The sequence below is a fragment of the Diospyros lotus genome, chromosome 3 (genome assembly GCF_014633365.1).
Source record: "Diospyros lotus cultivar Yz01 chromosome 3, ASM1463336v1, whole genome shotgun sequence".
Lineage (NCBI taxonomy): Eukaryota > Viridiplantae > Streptophyta > Magnoliopsida > Ericales > Ebenaceae > Diospyros > Diospyros lotus.
The window spans coordinates 34,921,988-34,946,412 of NC_068340.1; the positions used below are offsets into that span (position 1 = coordinate 34,921,988).

At 36.3% G+C, this 24,425-nt stretch overlaps 1 protein-coding gene across 1 annotated transcript; it reads left to right on the forward strand.

Moving 5' to 3' along the window:
* The first annotated feature begins 3,924 nt into the window (after positions 1 to 3,924).
* On the forward strand, positions 3,925 to 23,461 carry LOC127798152 (protein RETARDED ROOT GROWTH-LIKE). Its single transcript, XM_052331499.1, has 7 exons — positions 3,925 to 4,529; positions 4,950 to 5,061; positions 6,696 to 6,855; positions 21,867 to 22,015; positions 22,094 to 22,245; positions 22,619 to 22,733; positions 22,894 to 23,461. Exons 1-7 carry the CDS (start codon positions 4,084 to 4,086, stop codon positions 23,032 to 23,034), a joined length of 1,275 nt encoding a protein of 424 aa, XP_052187459.1. The 5' UTR covers positions 3,925 to 4,083; the 3' UTR covers positions 23,035 to 23,461.
* Positions 23,462 to 24,425: the final 964 nt, after the last annotated feature.

Consider the following 24,425-nt stretch of genomic DNA (forward strand, 5'->3'; position numbering starts at 1 on the left):
AAAATAAATACAATGAGGTACAAGACAATTTATAGTGATTCAGTGTCTTCATATACACCTAGTCCACTCTCTCAAGGTCTAACCACCATTGGGGTTCCACTAAATCAAAATCACAAAAGTTTTCACACTATCTCACATTGGAAACTAGATACACACAGATTACAATGGGTTATAGGTAACCACTAAACCAAGGTTTTATCCGTAATTTATCTTGGAAACTAGATTCACCTAGATTTTAACGGATTTAGGAAACTATACAATCCACAATAGTAATTTAAATGTTACAAATAATTTGTGCACACTTAGACACAAATAAGCAATTAAGAAAACATTATACAAGGCAATAATATTTAAATAAATAAATAAACGGTGACCTCAGTTTGAATGGAGAATATCGGATTATACTTTACGATATCTTTTTTTCCTCTTGCCTTGTGGCTCTTCGGTGGATGAACAATGAATCTTTGAGATGCTTGGAATGCTTGAAAATTAGTTTGAGAGCTTTTAGGAGTTTTGGATGTGCAATAGATACTCAAAAAATGAGTTTGAGGGTATTTATAAGTATTTTAGCCACTAAATAAATGATTAATATGAAATTTGAAATTAAAAAAATGTTTAGACTTTATCAAACAATAAGAAAATATTTATCACCTTTAATTTAAAATAAATTTACTTTTTACATAAGAAATCAAGATTTGAAAATTCAAATATTAACTTTTGAGACATAAATAATTAAAACAATAAAACATATCTAAAAGCAATCTCCTTTAATTCAAAATAAATTTACTTTTTGTATGAGAAAGAGAAAACATGTCTAAAAGTAATTCTACTTTAAGTCAAAATAAATATACATTTTGCATAAGTAATAAAAGCATTTATCAATAAATGAAAATTCAAACATAAACTTTTGAGACATAAATGATCAAAATAATGAAACATGTTTAAAGACAATCTACCTTTAATTCAAAATAAATTTACTCTTTGTACTTATTTTTAATTTAAAATAAATTTATTTTTTTTATATGAGAAAAAATACATTTATATCATAAAATATTTTTGTTAATTATCAAAACTTAATTAATATGAATAAGTTGGCTCAACACTACTTAATGTGTTAATTATTCTTTAACACATTGAATGGCGGTATATTGAATTAAGAGTGTTCTCCATTAGTATATTGAATAGCGAATTATTAATTAAACTTAAATTTTGATAAAAGACTGAGTATTAAAAGAAAAAAATTATAATTATTAATTATGTTAAAATTATTTAAAATAATAAGTTTAATATTTTATTTTTAAATTAAACTCTCATGTGTATAACACAGGTTTAACAGTAGTTATTTATAAAATGGCTCAAGTGATGACCCATATCTTGTGATAAGTATAAAGTCACCAAAATTTTTTGTAGTCTTTTAATGTAGGCATATGTATTTACTTTTTAGGTCAAATTCATATTTTTGTAATTATATAATTTTTTTTCGTGTGACAACTCAATCTTTTTGTTGTTTTGATTATACTCTTGAACTTGATTTTTGAATTAATTTAACTTCTGTACTTTGATTTTATTTTTTTCATATAGCAACCCTATTTTTCTTTTTTTATATTACACCATGAACTTGTATTTTCGAATTAATTTAAACTTTATACTTTCATATGTAAAAAGAATAAATAAATAAAGTAAGATGATAAAGTGCATGCCACACTCTATTCAAGTAAAAATACAAAGGTTAAATTGTCTTGAAAATACAAGTTTAAGGATATAATTGAGACAATGAAAATTTCATATTGCCATACAAAAAATTGTCAAAATATAAGGGGTTAAATTAATTAAAAAATACAAATTTAGTGATGTAATTAAAATAATAAAATTTTTTAATGACTATACGAAAAAAAAGTAAAAGTATAAGAATAAAAATATAAATTTGACCTTATTTTTTATGTACTCAAAATAAATATTTTGAGTACCATGTATGGTACAAGTAACATAAACAGATTATATATTTATATATATTTAAAATTTAATGGAAAACTTATTTATTTATGAGAAAATTTGTGTGTTTTATTGAAAAGTTATGAGAGATTATTGATAGTTTGAACATTGAAAAATTATGTTTTTTTTGGTATTTTGGAAATTAAAAGATGTTGATAAACCTTAACTGAGCGGCAGTGTCAACTGCAGCAACAAAAAGCAGATTTTTTTAATTAAAATTTATATATATATATAATTCTTATAAGAGAAAGGAAAAAAAAAACTATAGATGGAAATTGCATTTTTTACTAAATTTATTTTTATTGTAAGAGATATTAATTGAAATTTTATTTTTATTTTACCTTGAATTTTGATAATTTGTTTTAAAATGCTAGTTTGGTTAATAAGTTGTTTTACCAAATAAAAATTTATTATTAAAAATAAAATATTAAATTAGTTCAATGAAAACTTAGGTAGTGTTTTTTTCGTATTTTAGTTTTGAGTTTTTAATTCATTTTTAATTTTGTGTTTTAAGTGTCTATTTTGAGATTTTTAAAAATATATATATTTTCTCATTCTAAAAAACTGTTTTTAAAATAAAAAATTATAAAATGCGTTTACTTTGGAATTTTGAAAAACTATTTTGTGTTTTTTTTTCTTTACTTTTCTTTTTCTATTATTCGGCGCCCTGCATTTTATTCATTGATGCCAACTACCGTCGGCCGAAGATTCACATGATCAAAGTCTATCATTAGAAACTCAAAAACAAGAGGATTAACATACACAAAAATGGGTTAGGTTTAACGGTTGGATTTTCGTAAATCTAATTTTTAATTTTCGACTAACACCTATATATATACTACCAGTTATCATCGGCCACCATGGCCAATGCTTTCCGACGATTAGAGGCAACCACTCGATATCCAAGAGCTCATCGATCACACATACCCAACAACCATCGAGATCCAACAGTAAAATCTCCTTAGATCTAATGGCAACCAAAAAGATCGAATGATGGTCGAGAGGAGATTGGAGATAACAGATGAGAGAGGAGATAACCAGCAATATCGAATGGCGAGGGGCGGTCGATGGCAACTCATGGCAGTGACGAATATGGTAGGCGTGGTTGACGACTGGGACTTGAGAGAGAGAGAGATAAAAGAGATCTGCGAGATTTTTTTTTTTTTGGGGGGGGGGTGAATAGGGTTTTGTGTTTTTCGTGTTTTGAGTTTTTTTTTTTTAATTTTTGTTCTTATTTTTGAAAATATGTTTTTAAAAATAGCAAAGTAAAAATATTTTTAGTATTTTAAAAACTCAAAACGAGATGAAAACAACAAATAAAACATTGCTTTTTGAATCTTGACAATGGGCCAAGGTTTATTAAGGACAAATACATGATAGTATTTTATAAAAATTAATATTTGTCACCAAAAAATTTAATTATAAGGTTAGAATAATACAAATGCTTTAAAATAGTAATTATTAAGTGTCAACCAACAATAAGTTTCCAAATATTTCAATTTTACAAGCACTATAAATTTTACATTTATTACTTAAAAAATAAAATTACAAGTAAATTCACCCATAAAAATTTCCATATCTTTAATATTAGATGTTTGGACATTCTTTCCTAGCTATCTATTGATCCATCTATCTATCAATCTTGTTATTATTTTTGGTTCATTTCGAGTAATATTTGGAGTTATGATTAATAATGGTGTTATCAATTATGTGTCACATTTTTATTAGAGTAGGTGTTAGGTAAAAGAGATAATGACATACTATCTTTTTAATCTCATTCAAAGAAAAGATGCCACATAATTAATAATACCATTTTATTATGATTCTTAATATTATTTTTTTATTATTCCTATTGTTTTTTATTTATAAGTTTCTAACCCAAATGTATTTAATATTTATTGCATAGCGTGCCGCGGCCTTCCTTCCCTTCTTCGCGTGAGAGTAAAAAGTGCTATTTTCAAAATGAATGGAAACGGAAAGGCACGCAGCAGCAGTACACAGAAGAGGATGAGTTGGGTGTTGGCCGAAAGAAAACAAGAAAACGCCATCCGGTCCGCGGCATCGACGGCTACAGAGCCATGAGATGCTGAGATGAAAATGAAGACGATGATGACGGTGATGTGGAGGTACCACCGCTCAATCGACGCTCACATGAAGTCTATCCTCCTCCTTCCCTCCCTTTCTTCTTCAATCTCCCCATCTCCACCGCCGACAACTTCCTTCCGAGCACTTTTCACGCTCTCAAACCCTAGCTCCGGCCTCATCCTGCCGCCGCCGCCACGATCGCTAAACCCTTGCTCTCCCCTTCTATCTCTTGCCCAAACCCTAGACCTCCGCCGGACCAACTACTCCTTGGCCTTTCGTCCACTATCCGGTTTCGTTGTCTCCAAATGCGTTTCCTCTGTTTCGTCGGCGCACCATGTGGAGTGGAATGACGCCGTCTCGTGCTCGGAGGTTGGGGACGGTAACACTGGTGGTGTCACGGAGGATGAGCCCAGGCCCTCCATTCCTGTCAGGGCTTATTTCTTCTCGACCAGGTTTATTCTCAATAAACAATGCACTTTGCACTTTGCATGCTGTGTTCGGGTCTTGGATTGTGGACGCAAAGAAAATTGAAAGGAAAAAGATGGGGAAAGAAAATGAAGCGATTGAAACTTTCTTTTTCCCCTTCTGCTATTTATTTTCGGTGTGATAGGAAGTGAGGAGAAAATAGTAGATATTTACCTTTTTATTTAGTTGTTCGTTTGACAACTATTCTTTTTATTTTGTTAAGCAAATTTATCAGTTGATCACGTATTTTGTTTTAGTTCCAAAGAACTGAATTCTACGTATCTGATATGTTCCGCTGTGGTTCGTGTTTTTACACCGCAGAACAAGTTGATTTTTATGCACATTAACTTTTAGGCCTTAATGATAAGATGCTAACATAAATAAATTCCTACTGGTCATTGGTGCAGTGTTGATTTGAGAAGCTTGGTGGAACAGAACAAGCCCAACTTCATTCCACCTACATCCCGAATGACCAATTATGTTGTGTTAAGGTTTGGCAATGTCAAGTCTGAGCCCAATGTAAGTTCTTCTAGCTTATTTGGTTTAATTACACTTTTAACTGTTAAATTTGCTTAGCATTCCGTGCTTTCTATCAACTAGGGAGTGTTCTCTATTCTTTCAATGGATAACTTTGTTGATGATAGCTCTCAGAACTTACACTTTTACAAGTCAAGTAAAGAAGGTGTTGAAATCCTATCATAAGTCGTGCTTATTAGCAAAATGTACAATATAAGAGAGGAAGATTGATTGATTGATCTAAGCTACATGTGTGAGCTTTATCCAATATGCATTTGCTTGATAATGCTTATATTATGTCTTTGCATGTGTTTGGCTATTTAATTCTTTGGAAGAACATCATTGATGAAACATTCACCGTTAACAAGGAATTTTTATTTCCAATAACTAATTGAAACTCAACATGTGTACCAATGAGCCAGTAAACTATATCCCTCGCTTGGAATGAATGTGTGAATGATTTTCTTGGATTTTGGCAAGTTAATTTGTGTGGTTGGGTGGATAAACAATGGATTAATAAGTCCGGTCGTCACTTGAGTGGTGGAAAGTAGCCATCTCCTTGCTTATGCTGTGATCAATGTTTCTATGTAACAGAATATTGGTGTTTTTATGTTTTTTGAGTATTGCAAATCAATTGTGAGATGTAGTGTCTTGACATGTTGCAAAGAAGGTAATTCAGCTCATGCATGCACACTTTGAAACAGGTGTTAGCTAATTTATCAGGGAGTTCATTTTTCTTTGAATTTTCTGGTATCTATTAGTAATACTTCTAGAAGTTGGTCCTGTCTATATTTTAGCACTATGGTTGTGGAAAAAGATGAATCATGGATATCATTTCCTCATTTTTTCTTGTTCATGGACTAAAGCTGGAATTTGAACGGCCTCATCCATTTCCCTAGTGAGGGTCTTTTGATCCATTGGGCAAATAAATGCCCTCCGTGGTGTAGTGAGTAGGAATGATATTTTTGTGCTGTCAAATATAACTCAGCTGTCTGTTATTGATCTGGTTTTTGAGTAGGAATGATATTTTTGTGCTGTCAAATATAACTCAGCTGTCTGTTATTGATCTGGTTTTTTTATACTACTGGATGGCCTGGGTTGACGAAGCTGCCAAACAGATTGTTGGTTGGTTACTCTGTAACTGCAATGGGGTGAGGCATGAAAATGTTAGAAAAGTTTTGTGGTGGGGGCATGTTGCGCCCTTACTTTTCTTTCTGTCCTTTTAGCTTTAACATCCAAGGGAACTAAAAGCGGTGGTTGTGTTGCATGAAATCAGACCTTGTGCTTGATAACCTTCTACTCTTCTGGAAAATCCACATCTGATCAATAAGTGGCCTAATCTGTTGTTAGTATAATCATCCCGATACTACTCACTCCTGGTTCATTAAAGAATAAATTTGAAATATTACTATTTCAAGGGGCATATTAAAGTTCTACTTACATTTTGTGCATTCTTCATATCACACTAATTTTATCTCCTTTTCATTGAGCATATAATTTCTGTCTACATTTTGTTTTTTTGGTTTGTATCAGACATCCTTATGTACTTTTTCTGCTATATGATACATGTCAATTGGAGATTTCTGAATTTGCTCGTGCATGATGTCAAACTGGATGTTCTCAATGTTTCATTTCAGGGTCTGGGTGCCAATTTAAGCGGAAGTGACTGCTGTTACATAGTAGTTTTCCAGTATGGATCAATTGTCTTGTTTAATGTTCGTGATCAAGAAGTTGATGGATATCTCAAAATTGTACAAAAACATGCTTCTGGGTTGCTCCCTGAGATGAGAAAGGATGGTGAGCTTTAACTCGTGTTATTGATAAAACTTAACTATGGAATTCAAATATGTAATGCCTATTCATTTGAGCTACTTTAGTCCATTTTTTTCATCTAATACATCATATGGGGGAAAACATAGTTGTCAAAGGCACACGCCTTTATCTCCTGTGTAATTTTTTAGTTGTTTCTTAATGGACTTGCTAAAATCTAACCAGTAATAACCAGAAAAAATAAAAAGAAATTTGATAAAACAATAAAACATCTGCGTTGGTTATTTGTTATTTATGAGTGTAGAAGTTAGCATTTACCTCTTTATAGGTGTATATTGAAAATAATGATGTATAATTATTTTTATACAGATTTTTTAAATCCAGGCCTCACATCCAAAAGGCTTACGCCTTTGCTATGCACCTCATGCCTAGGCTCCAAGCACTCTGGCACCTCGGTGCACCTTGAGCCTTTGACAACTATGGGGGAAAAATACTTAATAAGCAATACTGTAGTAGATGCTGTCAGGGATAATATTAGAATCAACGAAGATGAAAGTGATCTTATATGACATGTCTGAATGTGCCAAAGTCCTTTCAAATGGCAAGCATGGAAACACATTGAGGTGTAACTGGGACTCCAGTGGGTTGGTTTGTGGACAGGTTTGACATTTCTGGTAATCTAGTCATGCCCTGATGGGGAGTGACCTTGCTTGACCAACTAGAACCAAGCCAAGTATTTCCTATTGTCAAAAAAGCCTGAATGGTCAATCGTACTCCAAATTTGAAGTTCCAATATAAAGAATGGAGTTTGTTTCTTTTTGTTTTGTTTGGGGGGGTGGGGGGGTGGGGTGCTGTTGAGGATGGAGCAAAGGGTCAATGCATACTTCAAATTCATAGATTAAAGAAGCTTTATTCTGCAGGCTTTTTATTTTTCTTCTTTTTTGATAAATTTGATAATAAGCTGTGTGAAGCAGATCGATGGAAAAATTTGCGAGGTAGGTAGATGAAGAGGAGAAACTTTGTAGCAGTAGAGGGAGAGGAAGGCTTTTTAAGATAACTTAGTTATAATATTAATATTGATAGGATGTAATGGCCTTATAGAGGATATGACCATGGATTGAATCATAGAAATGACTGAAGGTCCTAATTCATGTATTAGTCGACCACCTAGTGGGAATAAGGCTTATGCTTTTTGTTGATTGTAAGATTTTTTTTCTGCCATACAAGAGAAGACAAAATTAGAATTGAGGTTATTTGTATTAAGGTTAGGGTGGCACCTATGACAATAAGATGTCTAAGACAAGATTAACATAGGTTGGATATATAAGAAGAAGATTTATAGATGCTTCAGTAAGGAAAATAGATGGAATGAAAGAAGTTTGCAGCGAAAGAGGTAGAGGAATATTGAAAAACCCAGTGTAAAATTCTTAAGCATAAAAAACTTGGTGTAAATTTCTTAAATATAACATATGATACAATTGTCATGCTTTTACAGAAGATATGGCCATGAATAGAGATGGTTGAGAAACTAAAATTTATATAGCCTACCCCACTTAGGGGGGTTAAGGCTTTCAGTGTGTTGTTATTGATGATAATAAGTGTTATTTTGCAGTTAACTTCAACAGGTAAAGTTTCGATATGTTCTTTACTGCCTGCTCCATTTTCATTGTCCAGAGAACAGTTGTTAAGACTTTTGGTTTTTATATATGGAACAAGAAAAAAGTAGATGTCCTTTATGATGTTTAGTCTTCAGAAAATCTTGTCATCATGTGTTCTTTGTAATTTCTCTTGATCCTTGTAGAAATCACGAATATTTGGTGTTCCAGACAGATTGAGTTTTAACCTTCTGCCAATTCGTACTTACCTCTTGGGGAGGGTCAGAGCTGGATATTGTGATTTAATTTTTTGGTTAGACGGTTTGCATTTGCAATGCAGGCAGTGGCAGATACAGGACTTTAGTCCAATAAAGTCTAAAAGTAACTATCAAATAAAATAAAGTAATAATAATTTTTTTCTATACTTATAATAGCATTTTAAATGTACAATTATACTATTACAACTTTCCATGAGTTTTCATATCTTGAAAGTGTTGCATATTCGCTCCATTATCAACACTTTTAAAAATTTTCATTTTTCTAGTGGGATCAATTAAAATTTTCATTTTCCGGTGGGATCAATTAAAATTTTCATTTTCCAGTGGGGTCAAAATATAACTAATCTCAAACTCTATATATATGCATAGCAAAGGGGAAAAAAAAAAAAAAAAAAATTCAGTGGGGTCAATTATACCCGTCACTGGGAACCTTGCCTCTTTCCTCTACATCTTTGTTTGTTTCCTTCTGTTATTATAGTTACTTCTGCGTGTGCGTGTCGGTGTGGGGGGTGAGGGAGTGGTTCCATTGCTTTAGGGAAACAAATTGGAAAATAAATGAAAATTTCAGATTTATATAATTGAAGAATCTAGTTGAGTGATAATGTTTAAGAGAATATCTAATGATCTTTAGAGTTTGAACTAGGGATTGCTACACACCATGTCTGACTCACTCTCATATGTTAACTATGTCATCTGTGAAAGTGCTAGAACGTAGATGTTGTATATTTTAAACCTCTTCCCTACCTCCAAAATCTACCTTTCCTATCATTGAACATGACTTTGTTCCTTTTTGTTTCTCCATATATGTGTTCTGCCCTAGTTCCTAGCTTCATAGATCAATAATACACAACTTGTCATATTTGCTGATCAATGAGTGAAAATGAAGCTTTTATTGGTTGGGTTTTACTTGGCTTTGTGGATATTGTTCAAAGCTTATGCTGGAGATACTTAATTTATGCAACTTTGGAGGAAAGTACAAGAATTCTGCTTTAGTCTAAAGTTAGTGATTCAATAACCTGGCAAGCCTGAATTGAACATAAAAAGATCAACTGTTATATCATTCTAAAAATACTGCATTCGTATCCTGAAGTTCTGGAAGATTTTATATATATGCGTAAGCCTACAATTCCAGCCTAATTCTAGCATTCTCGGTGTTTTAATAGCTGTATAATAAACTCACCGTTTAGAAAACCATTACTCCCCAACAACTATGTGATGCAGGACCTGAAACAAAAACACAAATGTAATCTTGATTACTGTGGAGAATTAAAATGAAATCAGTGGCATTATCAGGAAGTTACATCTGAGATACTGCTCCTAAATATTCGGAGCATTCAAAGCTAGAGATAAGGCTGAATATCTCTCCTATTAGTTAGCTGGTTATTTTTGTTTTGCAGATAGATAATTTGTAAATCTAAATAGATTAGATTTTGTGCTTATAGATAGATTAGATTTGTACATTAGGTAGGACTTCTATCTCCTAATCATATATATGTTGAGCACTATCAAATGAAACTGAGTATCATTCTCTTCTCTCAATTAATTCTACATGGTATCAGAGCTGAGTTTTGATTCACTCCCAAGCCTCTTCCAATAAACCACTACTCTCCTTTCCTCCCGTACTGTTTTTCTCCTTTTAGCCACTTGATTTCCCTACTCGTCAACATGGCTGGCAAGAGTTCTCAATCATCCAAAATTATCCCTTTACCCACCAACAATCAAGGAGACATTGACAATAATATGTTCACTGTCACTGGACATAAATTGAATGGGCAGAACTACCTACAATGGTCTCTATCCGTCTTGATGTTCATATGTGGGAAGGGGAAGGACAATTACTTGATTGAAGCAACAACCAAACCAAAGAAAGAAGATCCTACATATCGGAGTTGGAAAGCTAAGAATAATATGGTAATGTCCTGGCTTATAAATTCTATGGGGAATGATATAAGAGAGAATTTTCTTTTATATGATACAACCCAAGATATTTGGGAGACCGCTAGAGAAGCCTATTCACATGTTGAAAACACCTCCGAATTGTTTGAGATTGAAAGCTTGCTTGATGATCTCAAACAAGGTGAATCTCATGTGACTCAATATTTCAATTCCTTGAACAAATATAAAAAGATTGTGGAACAAAAAAGGTTGTATAAATTCCTAATGGGCTTGAACAATAGCCTAGATGGTGTTAGAGGAAGGATACTCGGTACAAAACCTCTCCCAAGTATCCGAGAAGCTTTTTCCGAGGTTCGAAGGGAAGAAAGCAAGTTGAAGATCATGCTTAAACCTGCAACATCTAATCTGGAACAGTTGGCATTAGTCACCCGAAGTACTCCACAAAATTTCAAACCGAGGAAGGGACGACCATGGTGTGATCACTGTCACAAAGCAGGACATACCAAGGATACTTGTTGGGAGATACATGACAAACCCCCAGATTGGAAGCCAGCACACGAGAGGAGTAAGAGCAACCTAGTATCTATGGAGAAGCCCACTGCAGCCACGACACCAACACTGTTTAGTAAGGAACAGATGGAATGGCTGCAAACCATGTTTGGAAAGACTCAAATCAATCAGTCCTCTACCATAACATCAGGATCTATAGCCTACAAAGGTACTTTTCTATGTCCCCTTATCACTAAGAGAGATTTATCCAATGTTTGGGTGATTGATTTAGGAGCCTCGGATCACATGACGAGGCAAATCAATCTCCTATCCAATTTCCAGCCATGTAACAAAAATTGGACTGTAAGGGTGGCAGATGGCTCACTGTCAAAGGTTGTGGGAACTGGATCCATTCCTCTCTCTAAGGATATTGTGCTGAAATCAATTCTTTTGGTGCCTAATCTGGATTGCAATCTATTATCTATTAGTAAATTGACATCTGATTTAGATTGTATTGCTAAGTTCTCAAAGAATGCATGTGAATTTTAGAAAGACAAACTTCGGAGGCAACCTAGTTCGGAGGATGATTGACAGTGCTGAGGCAAGATTGGGCACCAAAAGAATTGGGGCTCTATCTTCTTACAAAGACCAACTTCGGAGGCAACCTAGTTCAGTCCAACACTTATTCAACAATTGCTTCTGTTTGTTTCTCTAATTCTTCTACTACTTATGATAGTGCAATCATGTTATGACAATATAGATTAGGTCATTCAAACTTTGTTTATCTTAGGAAATTATTCCCATCATTGTTTAAGAGTCAAGGTCCACATAAATTGCATTGTGAAATTTGTTAATACTCTAAGCATGTTAGGAATAACTATCCTAGCCAAAATTATACTTCTTCACATCCTTTTTCATTTATTCATTTTGATGTATGGGGGCCTTCTCGAATTAAAAACATCACGGGTTCTTGTTGGTTTGTTTCATTTATTGATGACCATACTCGACTTACATGGGTATTTCTTATGAAAGAAAAATTAGAAGTTGGCCCTATCTTTCAAATGTTTCATTCTATGGTGGGAAGACAATTTAATGCCAAAATTCAAATGCTAAGAATCGATAATGCCAAGGAATATGTTTCTTCAATCCTTGGATCCTATCTTTCAAACCATGACATTATACACCAAAGTTCGTGTGTGGATACACCCCAACAAAATAGTGTAGCCGAAAGAAAAAATTGGCATATCCTAGAAGTGGCTCGATCTTTGTTGTTTTCCACCAACATTCCTAAACATTTTTGGGGTGCAGCCATTCTCACGGCCACTTACCTCATTAATAGATTGCCCTCACGGATTCTAGACCATCAAACACTGAGCCACATACCTCCTCAAATCCTATCCTCACATTCGGATTTTTTCTCATATTCCTCTTAAAATCTTTGGATGTACTGTGATTGTTCATGTACACCAACAATTTCGAAGCAAACTTGACCCTAAATCCCTTAAATGCATCTTCATTGACTATTCTCCTCATCAAAAAGGTTTCCAGTGCTACTCTCCTGAGCATAAGCGAATTTTTAACTCCATGGATGTAACCTTCTTTGAACACAAACCCTATTATCCCAAAATTAATATTCAGGGGGAGATCCATTTCTACAATTCTCAAGAATATCAGTTTTGGGAAACTTTTGCAAGCCCGAGCCCTCTAACTTAGCAACACACTGATCGTATGCAACTTGAACAAAAAACTGATCCTATGCAGTGTATGCAGCCTGAACCTATACAACCAGAACCTACCCATCAACAGCCTAACCAATTGGACCCTGCTCCTACAAGTCCTTTCATCAGTCCTCATCCTTCTCCTACCAAAGAATTTTAGGTTTATTCTCAGAGGAAGTCTCAACAGGAGAGGGAACACCACTCATGCTCTTGAATTGACCAAGATACTAACCCTAATATTCTCCTAAGTGACACTGTTGAAAAGCTTGGGGAAAGTTTGGATAGTACAATCACTGATGAAAGCATTGATTGGCCTATTGCATTACAAAAGGGACTAAGATCATGCACTCAGCACCCAATACACAACTACATATCCTACAAGGATCTTTCATCAAAGTTTTGTGTATTTTTATCCAATTTGAATAAGGTGCAGGTGCCAAACACAATTAGAGAAGCCTTTCAATAGCCTTAGTGGAAACAAACAGTTCTTGATGAAATGAATGCCTTAGAGAAAAAATGGAACACGGGAGATAACCACACTATCTCTTGGAAAGCAACTTGTTGGTTGCAAATGGATATTTACAGTTAAGTATAGGGAAGATGGGCATATTGACATTTTCAAAGCTTGGCTAGTAGCAAAAGGGTTCACTCAATTCTATGGTATTGATTGCTAAGAGACTGTTGCCCCGGTGGCAAAGTTGAATACCATTTGGATCCTGGATTGCAAATCTAGATTGGCCTCTTCATCAATTAGATGTGAAGAATGCATTTTTAAATGGGACTCTAGAAGAAGTTTACATGGAAATCCCTCATGGCTTTGAAACCAATCATACGAGAGATAAGGTGTGCAAACAAACGATTTTTCTATTGACTCAAGCAATCACCTAGAGCTTGGTTTGAGAGATTTACAAGGGTAGTCAAACAACAAGGGTATAACCAAAGTCAGGTTGATTACACATTGTTTATTAAGCATACATTAGGAGGTAAATTGACCATTTTTATAGTATACGTGGATGACATTATTGTTACAGAAAATGACAAGTCTGAAATAAATAATATGAAGGTAATGCTTGCAAGGGAATTTGAAATCAAGGATTTAGGAAATCTAAGGTATTTCTTGGGTATGGAAGTTGCAAGATAAAAAAAAGGCATCTCGGTATCCCAAATAAAGTATACTCTAGACCTACTAAAAGAAATCGGAATGTTGGGTTGCAAATCGGTTGAGACACCTATGGATTCAACTACAAAGTTAGATCTTGGCAAAGAAAGTACACCAGTTGATAAAGGAAGATATCAAAGATTGGTGGGAAAGTTAATATACTTATCCCATACATGACCGGATATAAGCTTTTCAGTAAGTTGTGTTAGTCAATTTATGAATGATCCTAAAAAAGTCCATATGAAGGCTGTCTATCACATCTTAAAGTATTTGAAATTGACTCCTGGGAAAGGCTTGATGTTCTGAAAAACAAACAATCGAGGAATAGAAGTGTATAGTGATGCTGATTGGGTTGGTTCAATTTGTGATAGGATGTCGATATCCGAGTATTGCTCATTTGTTTGGGGGAATTTAATCACTTGGTGCAGCAAAAAAACAGTCCGTGATTTCTAGGAATAGCGCAGAGGCTGAATTTAGAGCTATGGCTCAAGGGTTTTGTAAAGGAATATGGTTGAGGAGAATATTTCAAGAACTATGAGTGGTTGTCCCTAAACCAGTACAAATGCTATGTGACAATCAATCTGCCATCAGCATTACGAAGAATCCGGTCCTTCATGATCGAACAAAACATGTTGAAATAGACCGGCATTTTATTAAAAAAAAGTTGGAAGAAGGGATGTTTCAGCTAGTCTACACTCCTACTAATAATCAAGTGGCGGATATCCTAACTAAGACTCTATCGAGAAGAATTTTTGATGAATTGAGCTCCAAGCTTGGTTTGAACAACATTTTTTCAGCCCAAGCTTGAGGGGGAGTGTGGATGTCACGACCCAAAATCCGGGGCCATGACCGGCACCATCCCCCTTGAAGCCACAAACTCAAACAGGGAATAGTAAGCCTTACAATACACATAATCATTCAAACCTTTAACAACCTCATATACACTTCAAAATAAATGCATTTCCATTAACTGATATTAAAGTGCCCACTGACTATAAATTCATTACATGCTTACAATATTCAAAATTTTTCACTTTACATACGAAAGGAATGTTAACTTCCCTATACTAAACCCGTGAGATGAGATACATGTGCTATAGCCGGAGCGTGACTAGAGTAAATAGAGCAGAATCGTTTACCATGACTCCTACCGTAAAAAATGATGTCAACTTACAAAGTCTGAAATATTGAGGGGATAAGCCTGACACTAGTTTAGTGAGGAGTAAAGAGCATTATAATGGGGGAAATGTAGAATCAACGCATCTAAGAATGATCATCATACCATGCTATGTCCAAAAGTACTTACAACAATCTAGGAGATGACAAATAAACGTGCACATATATGAGTTAACCATCTAGAACCAAAATTCACATATTCCATTCTCTTGGGGCGGAACGACTCTCACCCACAAGATTCGCTTCGGCAGAACCACTCTCGCCTACAAAGCATCATGGCGAAACCATTCTCGCCAAGTAAGGGCAGACTCACTGTCACCCTAATACATATACGTGGTGCACCAATAACTAACATTTACTGTAGTTAGCATACAGGGTTCTAGTTGTTACTCCCTTTAACACATTTTTCATACTATCATTTAATATCATCAAATGCCATATACAACATATCACAAGTGTCAATATGCACACAACAGACAATATGGATTCCAATTTTTCGTATGCAACTAAGAATGAGATCATGAATAAGATATATAGAATAACCAAATAATAAAACATATGAATGCAACAATTTCCACCATAATATAATTTACCCACTCATAGTGTTATAGAAGAGGCAGGATTCCCTCAAACGCCTTTCGGCTGGGGCGTGCCAAAATCACTTAACAAAATTATCAATCCACATAAGAATTAAATAAATATAAAATTTAAATCTTCTAGGATTTGGGCCAACCCAAACCTAACGGCCCAACGCCTCAAAATAAAACAACCTAGACCAGCCACATTGCCGATGGCCACCGCTAGAAGCGCCTAACAATATAGGTCAATATATACAAAAATGAGCCATATCTAACGGTTGGATTGCCGTAGATCTGGTTTTTAAATTCTGGCCAGATTTGAAAATAAGCTATTTGACGTCGCCGACCATATTTTCCGGCGATCCGAGACCACCATTTAATTCCCTTACCCTCATAGACCAACATACCCAAAAATCATCAAGATCTAACGGTTAGATCTTCGTAGATCTAACTTTTAATTTCCGGCCAGATTACAAAACACACTATTGCCACCGGCGGCTGACATTATCCGGCGATCCGAGGCACCCATTCAACACCCCTAACCCCATTTACTAACATATCCAAAATCTAGCAAAATCTAACGGCTAGATCTTTGTAGATCTAAGTTCAAACTTTCGGCCAACACATCCAAACGTATATACATACATCTCTCACGAATCTATTCTTAAAAATAACGCTAAAAAAAATAAAAAGCTTACCTTGTTGTAGATCGGGGTTGATTTCACGGTGAAAGTGTGGTTGGATTCAAGATTCAATGGCTAGATTTTGCAAAATCAATTGAAAGAGAAAATGAGAGAGAGAGAGAGAGAGACTGCTGGAACGGTTGGAAAAGAAGAAGGAGAAGGGGGGGGGGGGGGGATGGAGTCCTAAGGCTTTTATATGGCCTTATGGGCTTGAGTTCTCTTCTTGGGCCTTCTCAAATTAAGGTCTAAAGTTGGGCCTTACAATCTCACCCCCTTATAGAAAATTCGTCCTCGAATTTTGTCTATTCCCTAGGTGTCGAACAGATAAGGATACTTCTCTCTCATGGCGCATTCTGATTCCCATGTGGTCTCATCCTCTGTGTGTTGCCAAACCACATTTACAGAGACAATATCCTTGTTTCGAAGCTTTCTTACTTGCCTATCAACGATGTGCTCTGGTTACTTCTCATAGCTAAGATCCTTGTCTATTTGCACTATCTCCATGGTTGGTGGGGGGAGGACTTGATATGGATCGGGTTCATGCTTTCTTAGCATAGATACATGGAACACCGGATGGATACTCGCGAAAACAGGAGGGAGGTCTAATCGGTATGCCACTACACCCACTCCATCCAAAATCTCAAATGGACCAATGTACCTAGGGCTAAGATTGCCCTTCTTGTCGAACCTCATCATCCCTTTCATAGGTGACACCTTGAGATATACTTTATCTCCAACTCCAAACTCTAAGGGACGTTTACGATGATTCTGGAGAGAGTTCCAAAAGGCGCTAGGGACGGAGTTGAACTTTAGCACAACATTCCACCCTCAGACTAATGGGCAATCTGAGCGGACCATTCAAACCCTAGAAGACATGCTTAGATCGTGTGTCATGAATTTCGGGACTAACTGGGAGAAGAACCTACCGTTAGTCGAATTCACATATAACAACAGCTATCACTCTAGCATCCAGATGGCCCCATATGAGGCACTTTATGGTAGGCGATGTAGGACTCCAGTAGGATGGTTTGAGGTAGGCGAGGTTCAGCTAGTTGGGCCGGCTAAAGTCCATGATACTATGGAGCAAGTTCGATTGATTAGAGAGAGGCTATTGGCAGCCCAGAGTCGATAAAAGTCCTATGCGGATCGTCGTAGACGTCCCTTAGAGTTTGGAGTCGGAGATAAGAGTATATCTCAAGGTGTCACCTATGAAAAGGGTGATGAGGTTCGACAAGAAGGGCAAGCTTAGCCCTAGGTGCATTGGTCCATTTGAGATTTTGGACCGAGTGGGTGTAGTGGCATACCGATTAGACCTCCCTTTTGTTTTCGCGAATATCCATCCGGTGTTCCATGTGTCTATGCTAAGAAAGCATGAACCCGATCCATATTAAGTCCTTCCCCTACCGACCATGGAGATAGTGCAAATAGACAAGGATCTTAGCTATGAGGAGTAGCCAGAGCGCATCGTTGATAGGCAAGTAAGAAGACTTCAAAACAAGGATATTGTCTCCGTAAAGGTGGTTTGGCAAAACCACACGGAGGATGAGGCCACATGGGAATCAGAAGGCACTATGAGAGAGAAGTATCCTTATTTGTTCGACACCTAGGGAATAGACCAAATTCGAGGACGGATTTTCTATAAGGGGGTGAGATTGTAAGGCCTAACTTTGGGCCTTAATTTGAGAAGGCTCAAGAAGAGAACTCATGCCCATAAGGCCATATAAAAGCCTTAGGGCTCCATCCTTCCCCCCCCCCCCCCCCCCTTCTCCTTCTTCTTTTCCAGCCATTCCAGCAGTCTCTCTCTCTCTCTCATTTTCTCTTTCAATTGATTTTGCAAAATCTAGCCGTTGGATCTTGAATCCAACCACACTTTCACCGTGAAATCGACCCCGATCTACAACAACATAACCTTTTTATTTTTTTTAGCGTTATTTTTAAGCATAGATTCGTGAGAGGTGTGTGTATATGTCTTTGGGTGTGTTGGCCGAAAGTTTGAACTTAGATCTACAAAGATTTAGCCGTTAGATTTTGCTAGATTTTGGATATATTAGTAAATGGGGTTAGGGGTGTTGAATGGCTGCCTTGAATCGCCGGATAATGTCAGCCGGCGGCGGCAATAGTGTGTTTTATAATCTGGCCGAAAATTAAAAGTTAGATCTACGAAGATCTAATCGTTAGATCTTGATGATTTTTGGGTATGTTGGTCTATGAGGGTAAGGGAGTTGAATGGTGGTCTCGGATCGCCGGAAAATATGGCCGGCGACGTCAAATAGCTTATTTTCAAATCTGGCCAGAATTTAAAAACCAGATCTACAGCAATCCAACCGTTAGATATGGCTTATTTTTGTATATATTGACCTCTTTTGCTAAGGCGCTTCTAATGGTAGGTTTTGATCGTCAAGATTTTCGGCCAGCGGTGGCTGTCGGCAATGTGGCTGGTCTAGGTTGTTTTATTTTGGGGCGTTGGGTTTGGGTTGGCCCAAATCCTGGAGATTTAAATTTTATATTTATTTAATTCTTATGTGGATTGATAATTTTGTTAGGTGATTTTGGCGCGCCCCAGCCGAGAGGCGTTTGAGGGAATCCCACCTCTTCTATAACACTGTGAGTGGGTAAATTGTATTATGGTGGAAATTGTTGCATTCATATGTTTTATTATTTGGTTATTCTATATATCTTATTCATGATCTAATTCTTAGTTGCATACGGGAAATTGGAATCCATATTGTCTGTTGTGCGCATATTGACACTTATGATATGTTGTATATGGCATTTGATGATATTAAATGATAGTATAAAAAACGTGTTAAAGGGAGTAACAACTAGAACCCTGTATGCTAATTACAGTAAATGTTAGCCGTTGGTGCACCACGTATATGTATTAGGGTGAGAGTGGGTCCGCCCTTACTTGGGGAGAGTGGTTCCGCCGAAGCGAATCTTGTGGGTGAGAGTCGTTCCGCCCCAAGAGAATGGAATATGTGAATTTTGGTTTTAGATGGTTAACTCATATATGTGCACGTTTATTTGTCATCTCCTTGATTGTTGTAAGTACTTTTGGGCATAGCATAGTATGATGATCATTCTTAGATGCATTGATTCTACATTTCCTCCATTATAATGCTCTTTACTCCTCACTAAGCTAGTGTCAGGTTTACCCCCTTAATATTTCAGACTTTGTAGGTTGACATCATTTTTGACGGTAGGAGTCGTGGTAAACGATTCTGCTCTATTTACTCTAGTCACGCTCCAGCTACAACACATGTATCTCATCTCACAGGTTCAGTATAGGGAAGTTAACATTCATTTCGTATGTAAAGTGGGAAATTTTGAATATTGTAAGCATGTAATGAATTTATAGCCAGTGGGCACTTTAATATCAGTTAATGGAAATGTATTTATTTTGTAGTGTATATGAGGTTGTTAAAGGTTTGAATGATTATGTGTATTGTAAGGCTTATTATTCCCTGTTGGAGTTTGTGGCTTCAAGGGGGATGGTGCCGGTCATGGCCCCGGATTTTGGGTCGTGACAAAGTAATGTAATACCCCAAGAGTCTAGAGAAGAGTAGTATATATCGAGGATAAGTAAGGAAGGAAACAACACCAGCTAGATACCTTTTAGGCTGAATGTAGGCAAAGAACTTCGGGGTTAAGTGTGCTTGAGCTGGGGTAGCTCAAGGATGGGTGACCTCCTGGGAAGTTCGCATAGGCCCTGGGGTAATCTAAGGATGGGTGACCCTCTTGGGAAGTTCGCGTAGGCCCATCAGGGTAAATTGTTCCAGTCCTGCCTATCGCTCGATTCAGGATGTTACAGGTGGTATCAGAGCCGACTCCCGAGCCTCTGAGCGTGGTGGTGGTGCAAAGCTCAGTGAGAACGCTGAGTCTCTAAAGGGGGGTGCATGTAGGCACCTTAGGCGAATCCCACATCAGCCATGCAACGGGGGAGATCTGGGATCGGTTGTAAGGTCACATGACGAGGACGTCATGTGCTCAAGGGGGGGAGAATGTAATACCTCAAGAGTCTAGAGAAGAGTAATATATATCGACGATAAGTAAGGAAGAAAACAACACTAGCTGGATACCTTTTGGGCTAAATGTAGGCAAAGAACTCCGGGGTTAAGTGTGCTTGAACTAGGGTAGCTCAAGGGTGAGTGACCTCCTGTGAAGTTCGCGTAGGCCTTGGGGTAATCCCAGGATGGGTGACCCCCCTGAGAAGTTCGCGTAGGCCCATCAGGGTAAATTGTTCCGGTCCTTCCTATCGCTCGATGCGGGATGTTACAGTGGAGAATTAAAATGAAATCAGTGGCATTATCAGGAAGTTACATCCGAGATATTGCTCCTAAATATTCGGAGCATTCAAAGCAAGAGATAAGGTCAAATATCTCTCCTATTAGTTATCTGGTTATTTTTGTTTTGCAGATAGATAATTTATAAATTTAAATAGATTAGATTTTGTACTTATAGATAGATTAGACTTGTACATTAGGTAGGACTTCTATCTCCTAATCATGTATATATTAAGCACTATCAAATGAAACCGAGTATCATTCTCTTTTCTCAATTAATTCTACAATTACTTAAACCAATTCTCAAATTCAATGTCAATATTCAAAGTTGGCTTGACAATACATCTCTAAGGGGTTTATATGGACTTGAGATCCTAGCTAATTAGGAAACATATCAAAAATCGAATTGTATCCTAACTAGAATGGAAATATAATCTCCCTAAGTGTTAGGAAAGAAATAAACAAAGATTTTCAAATAACAAAATATATTTATAATATAATCTAACATATCTTCTAAAATATTCCCATCTTGTTCCCCATTACTATGGTTATGCCTTCTTTGTTTGCACGCCTCTCCTTGTGTGCACGTCTATTAATCTGAACCATAACATGTTCTTACATGTGCTTGGTTTGCTAGATCCTTCTACTAGTATAATTTATATCAAACCTTTAAGCTCCTGCTTTTAGAACTGAGGGAGAGAAGAACTGAAGGATGATGGTTGAAATAGGACAGTAGAGATATTAACTAGTGTGGTCTACTCATCCAAGTATGGGGACAAAATTAGAGATGCAGGTAGGGGGACATGCAGAGGGGTCCCCTACCCATTGCCATCCCTAGCTCATCCTATTCTTCCTTTCAGGAGTCACATGCTGACTGGTTTGGGGGAGATCTATTGTATAGGAAAATCAAAGGACAACTCTCAACCAGCATAACCTCTTCCATTCTTCAAAGCCAAAAGGATAAATCCCATATGATGCTTATGGTTTCTCAGTGGAGACTTTTTTTTTTTGTTAAGTCTAATAATATCAAGACAGGAAGCTGATTACAACAATTTAATTGATGGTGATTCTATTATATCCTTAAATTTTATCATACTTGAAATATGTGTTTTATATGGTTGTATTGTCTTTAGTTAACTGCATTCTCATCAAATTCTTTACCTTATTGTGTGTGGAAATGCAGAGTATGAGGTGAGAGAGAAACCAACTTTGAACACATGGATGCAAGGTGGATTAGATTATATAATGTTGCAGTACTTGAATATTGATGGAATCCGTACAATTGGCAGTGTTCTTGGCCAAAGTATTGCTCTTGATTACTATGTCCGCCAGGTAAGTTCCTATTGGCTTGTTGCATTATGAATTATAGAGTTGGGTGTTATTTTACATGTTTTCCCACATCTCTTGTAGGTTGATGGAATGGTTGGAGAATTCACGGACATTAACCGTGGGATGGAGAAAACTGGAACTTTTACAATGGAAAGGAAAAAGCTTTTTCAGTTGGTGGGAAAGGCAAATTCTAATCTTGCTGATGTGATTCTTAAGCTTGGACTTTTTGAGAGGTAATTGTTTAACTACAAGTATTGTAAGTAGAAAAACTTCCAATTATGTTAATATTCAAAAGTAACATTGCTTTCATCATTTTGAAAATGCTTTTGAGTCTATATCCATCACTAGAAGGAACTTGTTTTTTTTTTTTTTTTTTTATTTCCCCTCTGTTTCCTTTATAATACTAAAAACATATATACGTCATTGTAGTACTAAAAACTTATGCTTACTTTGAGTCTATATCCATCACTGTTGGTAAAGGATGATTATAACACCCATGCTTCATCTTGTATTTTGTTGTGCTTTCTGTTCTTTTAAGAATTATGATATTTGTCTCCATTACATATATGTGGTTTATTTCAAATAAAAAGTTTTTGGTTTATTCAGATCAGACATAGCCTGGAAAGATGCCAAATACGCCCAGATTTGGGAATATCTCAGAGATGAATTTGAATTAACGCAGAGATTTGCGAGTCTTGATTTTAAGTTGAAGTTTGTGGAGGTACAGCATTGTGGAATTAAATTTTCTCAGCTAAAAAAATTATCTTCATTTCATTTATTTTTTTTTTTTTTTAATCTTCTCGACAAGCTGGAGGACTGCCTCATGGATGACACGCGTACTCTATTAGCGTTCTGATGATTCTTCTTGTTTGGTTTTTCAGCACAACATCCGCTTTCTTCAGGAGATTCTTCAGAACAGGAAATCGGATTTTCTGGAATGGCTGATCATAATATTGATAGGCGCTGAAATCCTAATCTCCGTGTATGATATAGCTCATAAGTCTGCAATGACATCACTATAGCCAGCCATCGACTGTTGCAACCCACCCTGTCGACAATGCTTACGTGTGGTGGTTTCAGGGTCTTTCGTGTAAGCGCCCCAAAGTCATCTATCTATCAATCGGTGATTGAGGCCCTTTGTATATACTGGGGATCAATCCATTTTGATGGGGTGGCTATGCAGCTCCTCTCTCTCTCTCGCGCCCGTTCCCCGGCGGGCCTTGAAATTTTATTGGTTTATTATTACATGCTACATACGCTAGTCTCTCTCCCTCTCTCCAACTTTCTTGTATGTAGAGAACAGTATATTTTCGATCCTGTAGGAATAACGAAGACTAAACATTTTCGTTTCTGTTTGAAGATCGTATTTGTATAAATGATGAGGAACAAGCAGCATTAGCTTCCACTGGTATCCAACTAATTATGAATCTACTCACCCATTTTTATCCATGCTTAAATCTTCAGGTTTTGTCATCGTAAGCATCTCTTAGTACTAGATTACATCGACGACTCTGATTTTTGGTGTGCGAGTTTTAGTAGTAAATGCACTATAGTTCTATCTCATATTACGTTTAATAATAGAGGTTTTTTGGGGCATGCAATTTTGGTTCCAGAGACTGCCACAAATTAAAAATTAAAAATTGTTTCTTTCTAGAAAATTGTTGTACATCTGAGCTTACTAACTACGTTTTTTTCTCTTTCGATTTCTGGATTCGGGAAAACTTCAAAATTCATACCTAGAGAAGAGAGTGGGTAGAGTATAGTGGGCAGCATGCAAGTCCCAATGCTATGCATTCGGCACCGCGGAACATTGACCAAACTGAAACATAGCAGCTATTAACTCAGAAGTGTAGATCCACATTCAAAATCATGATAAAACATGCTTTTAACTACTCAAGATTAACATGGACTAGAGATGAAGACATAAAAAGGATGCATTAATTACCTGGAACAGACAATTAGAAAAATCCAGACATGGAACTAGGTCAAATTGTCACCTCCATCTGAATTGGTCCCCGCTCCCCACAAATCAAACGTGCCCATGGTTTCCGTAATAAAAAAGGATCCTATTGTGGGCAACTCAATAGTAGAACTGCTTCTACCAACAAGATCCAACTCATCTGGTAAAAAATATCACTTTCGAGAGAGGATCTCCAAAATGTGAGACACGTTTAGGTGTCGAAGAACCCACTCCAATGCCAAGATCTGGTAGAATGATACAAAATTCACGAAAAAAAAGGAAAAAACAGAAAAGAAAGGACATTGGGAAAACAGGCAGAATATACAAGAGTCTGATGGCACTAATTATTTGGAAGATGAACTATTTAGCTTTTCATCCTTTTCCCCTGTATTTATCATATATCATCTGCTCTGAGTCTACTAATTTTAACCATGATGTTATTCCAATTCCTAT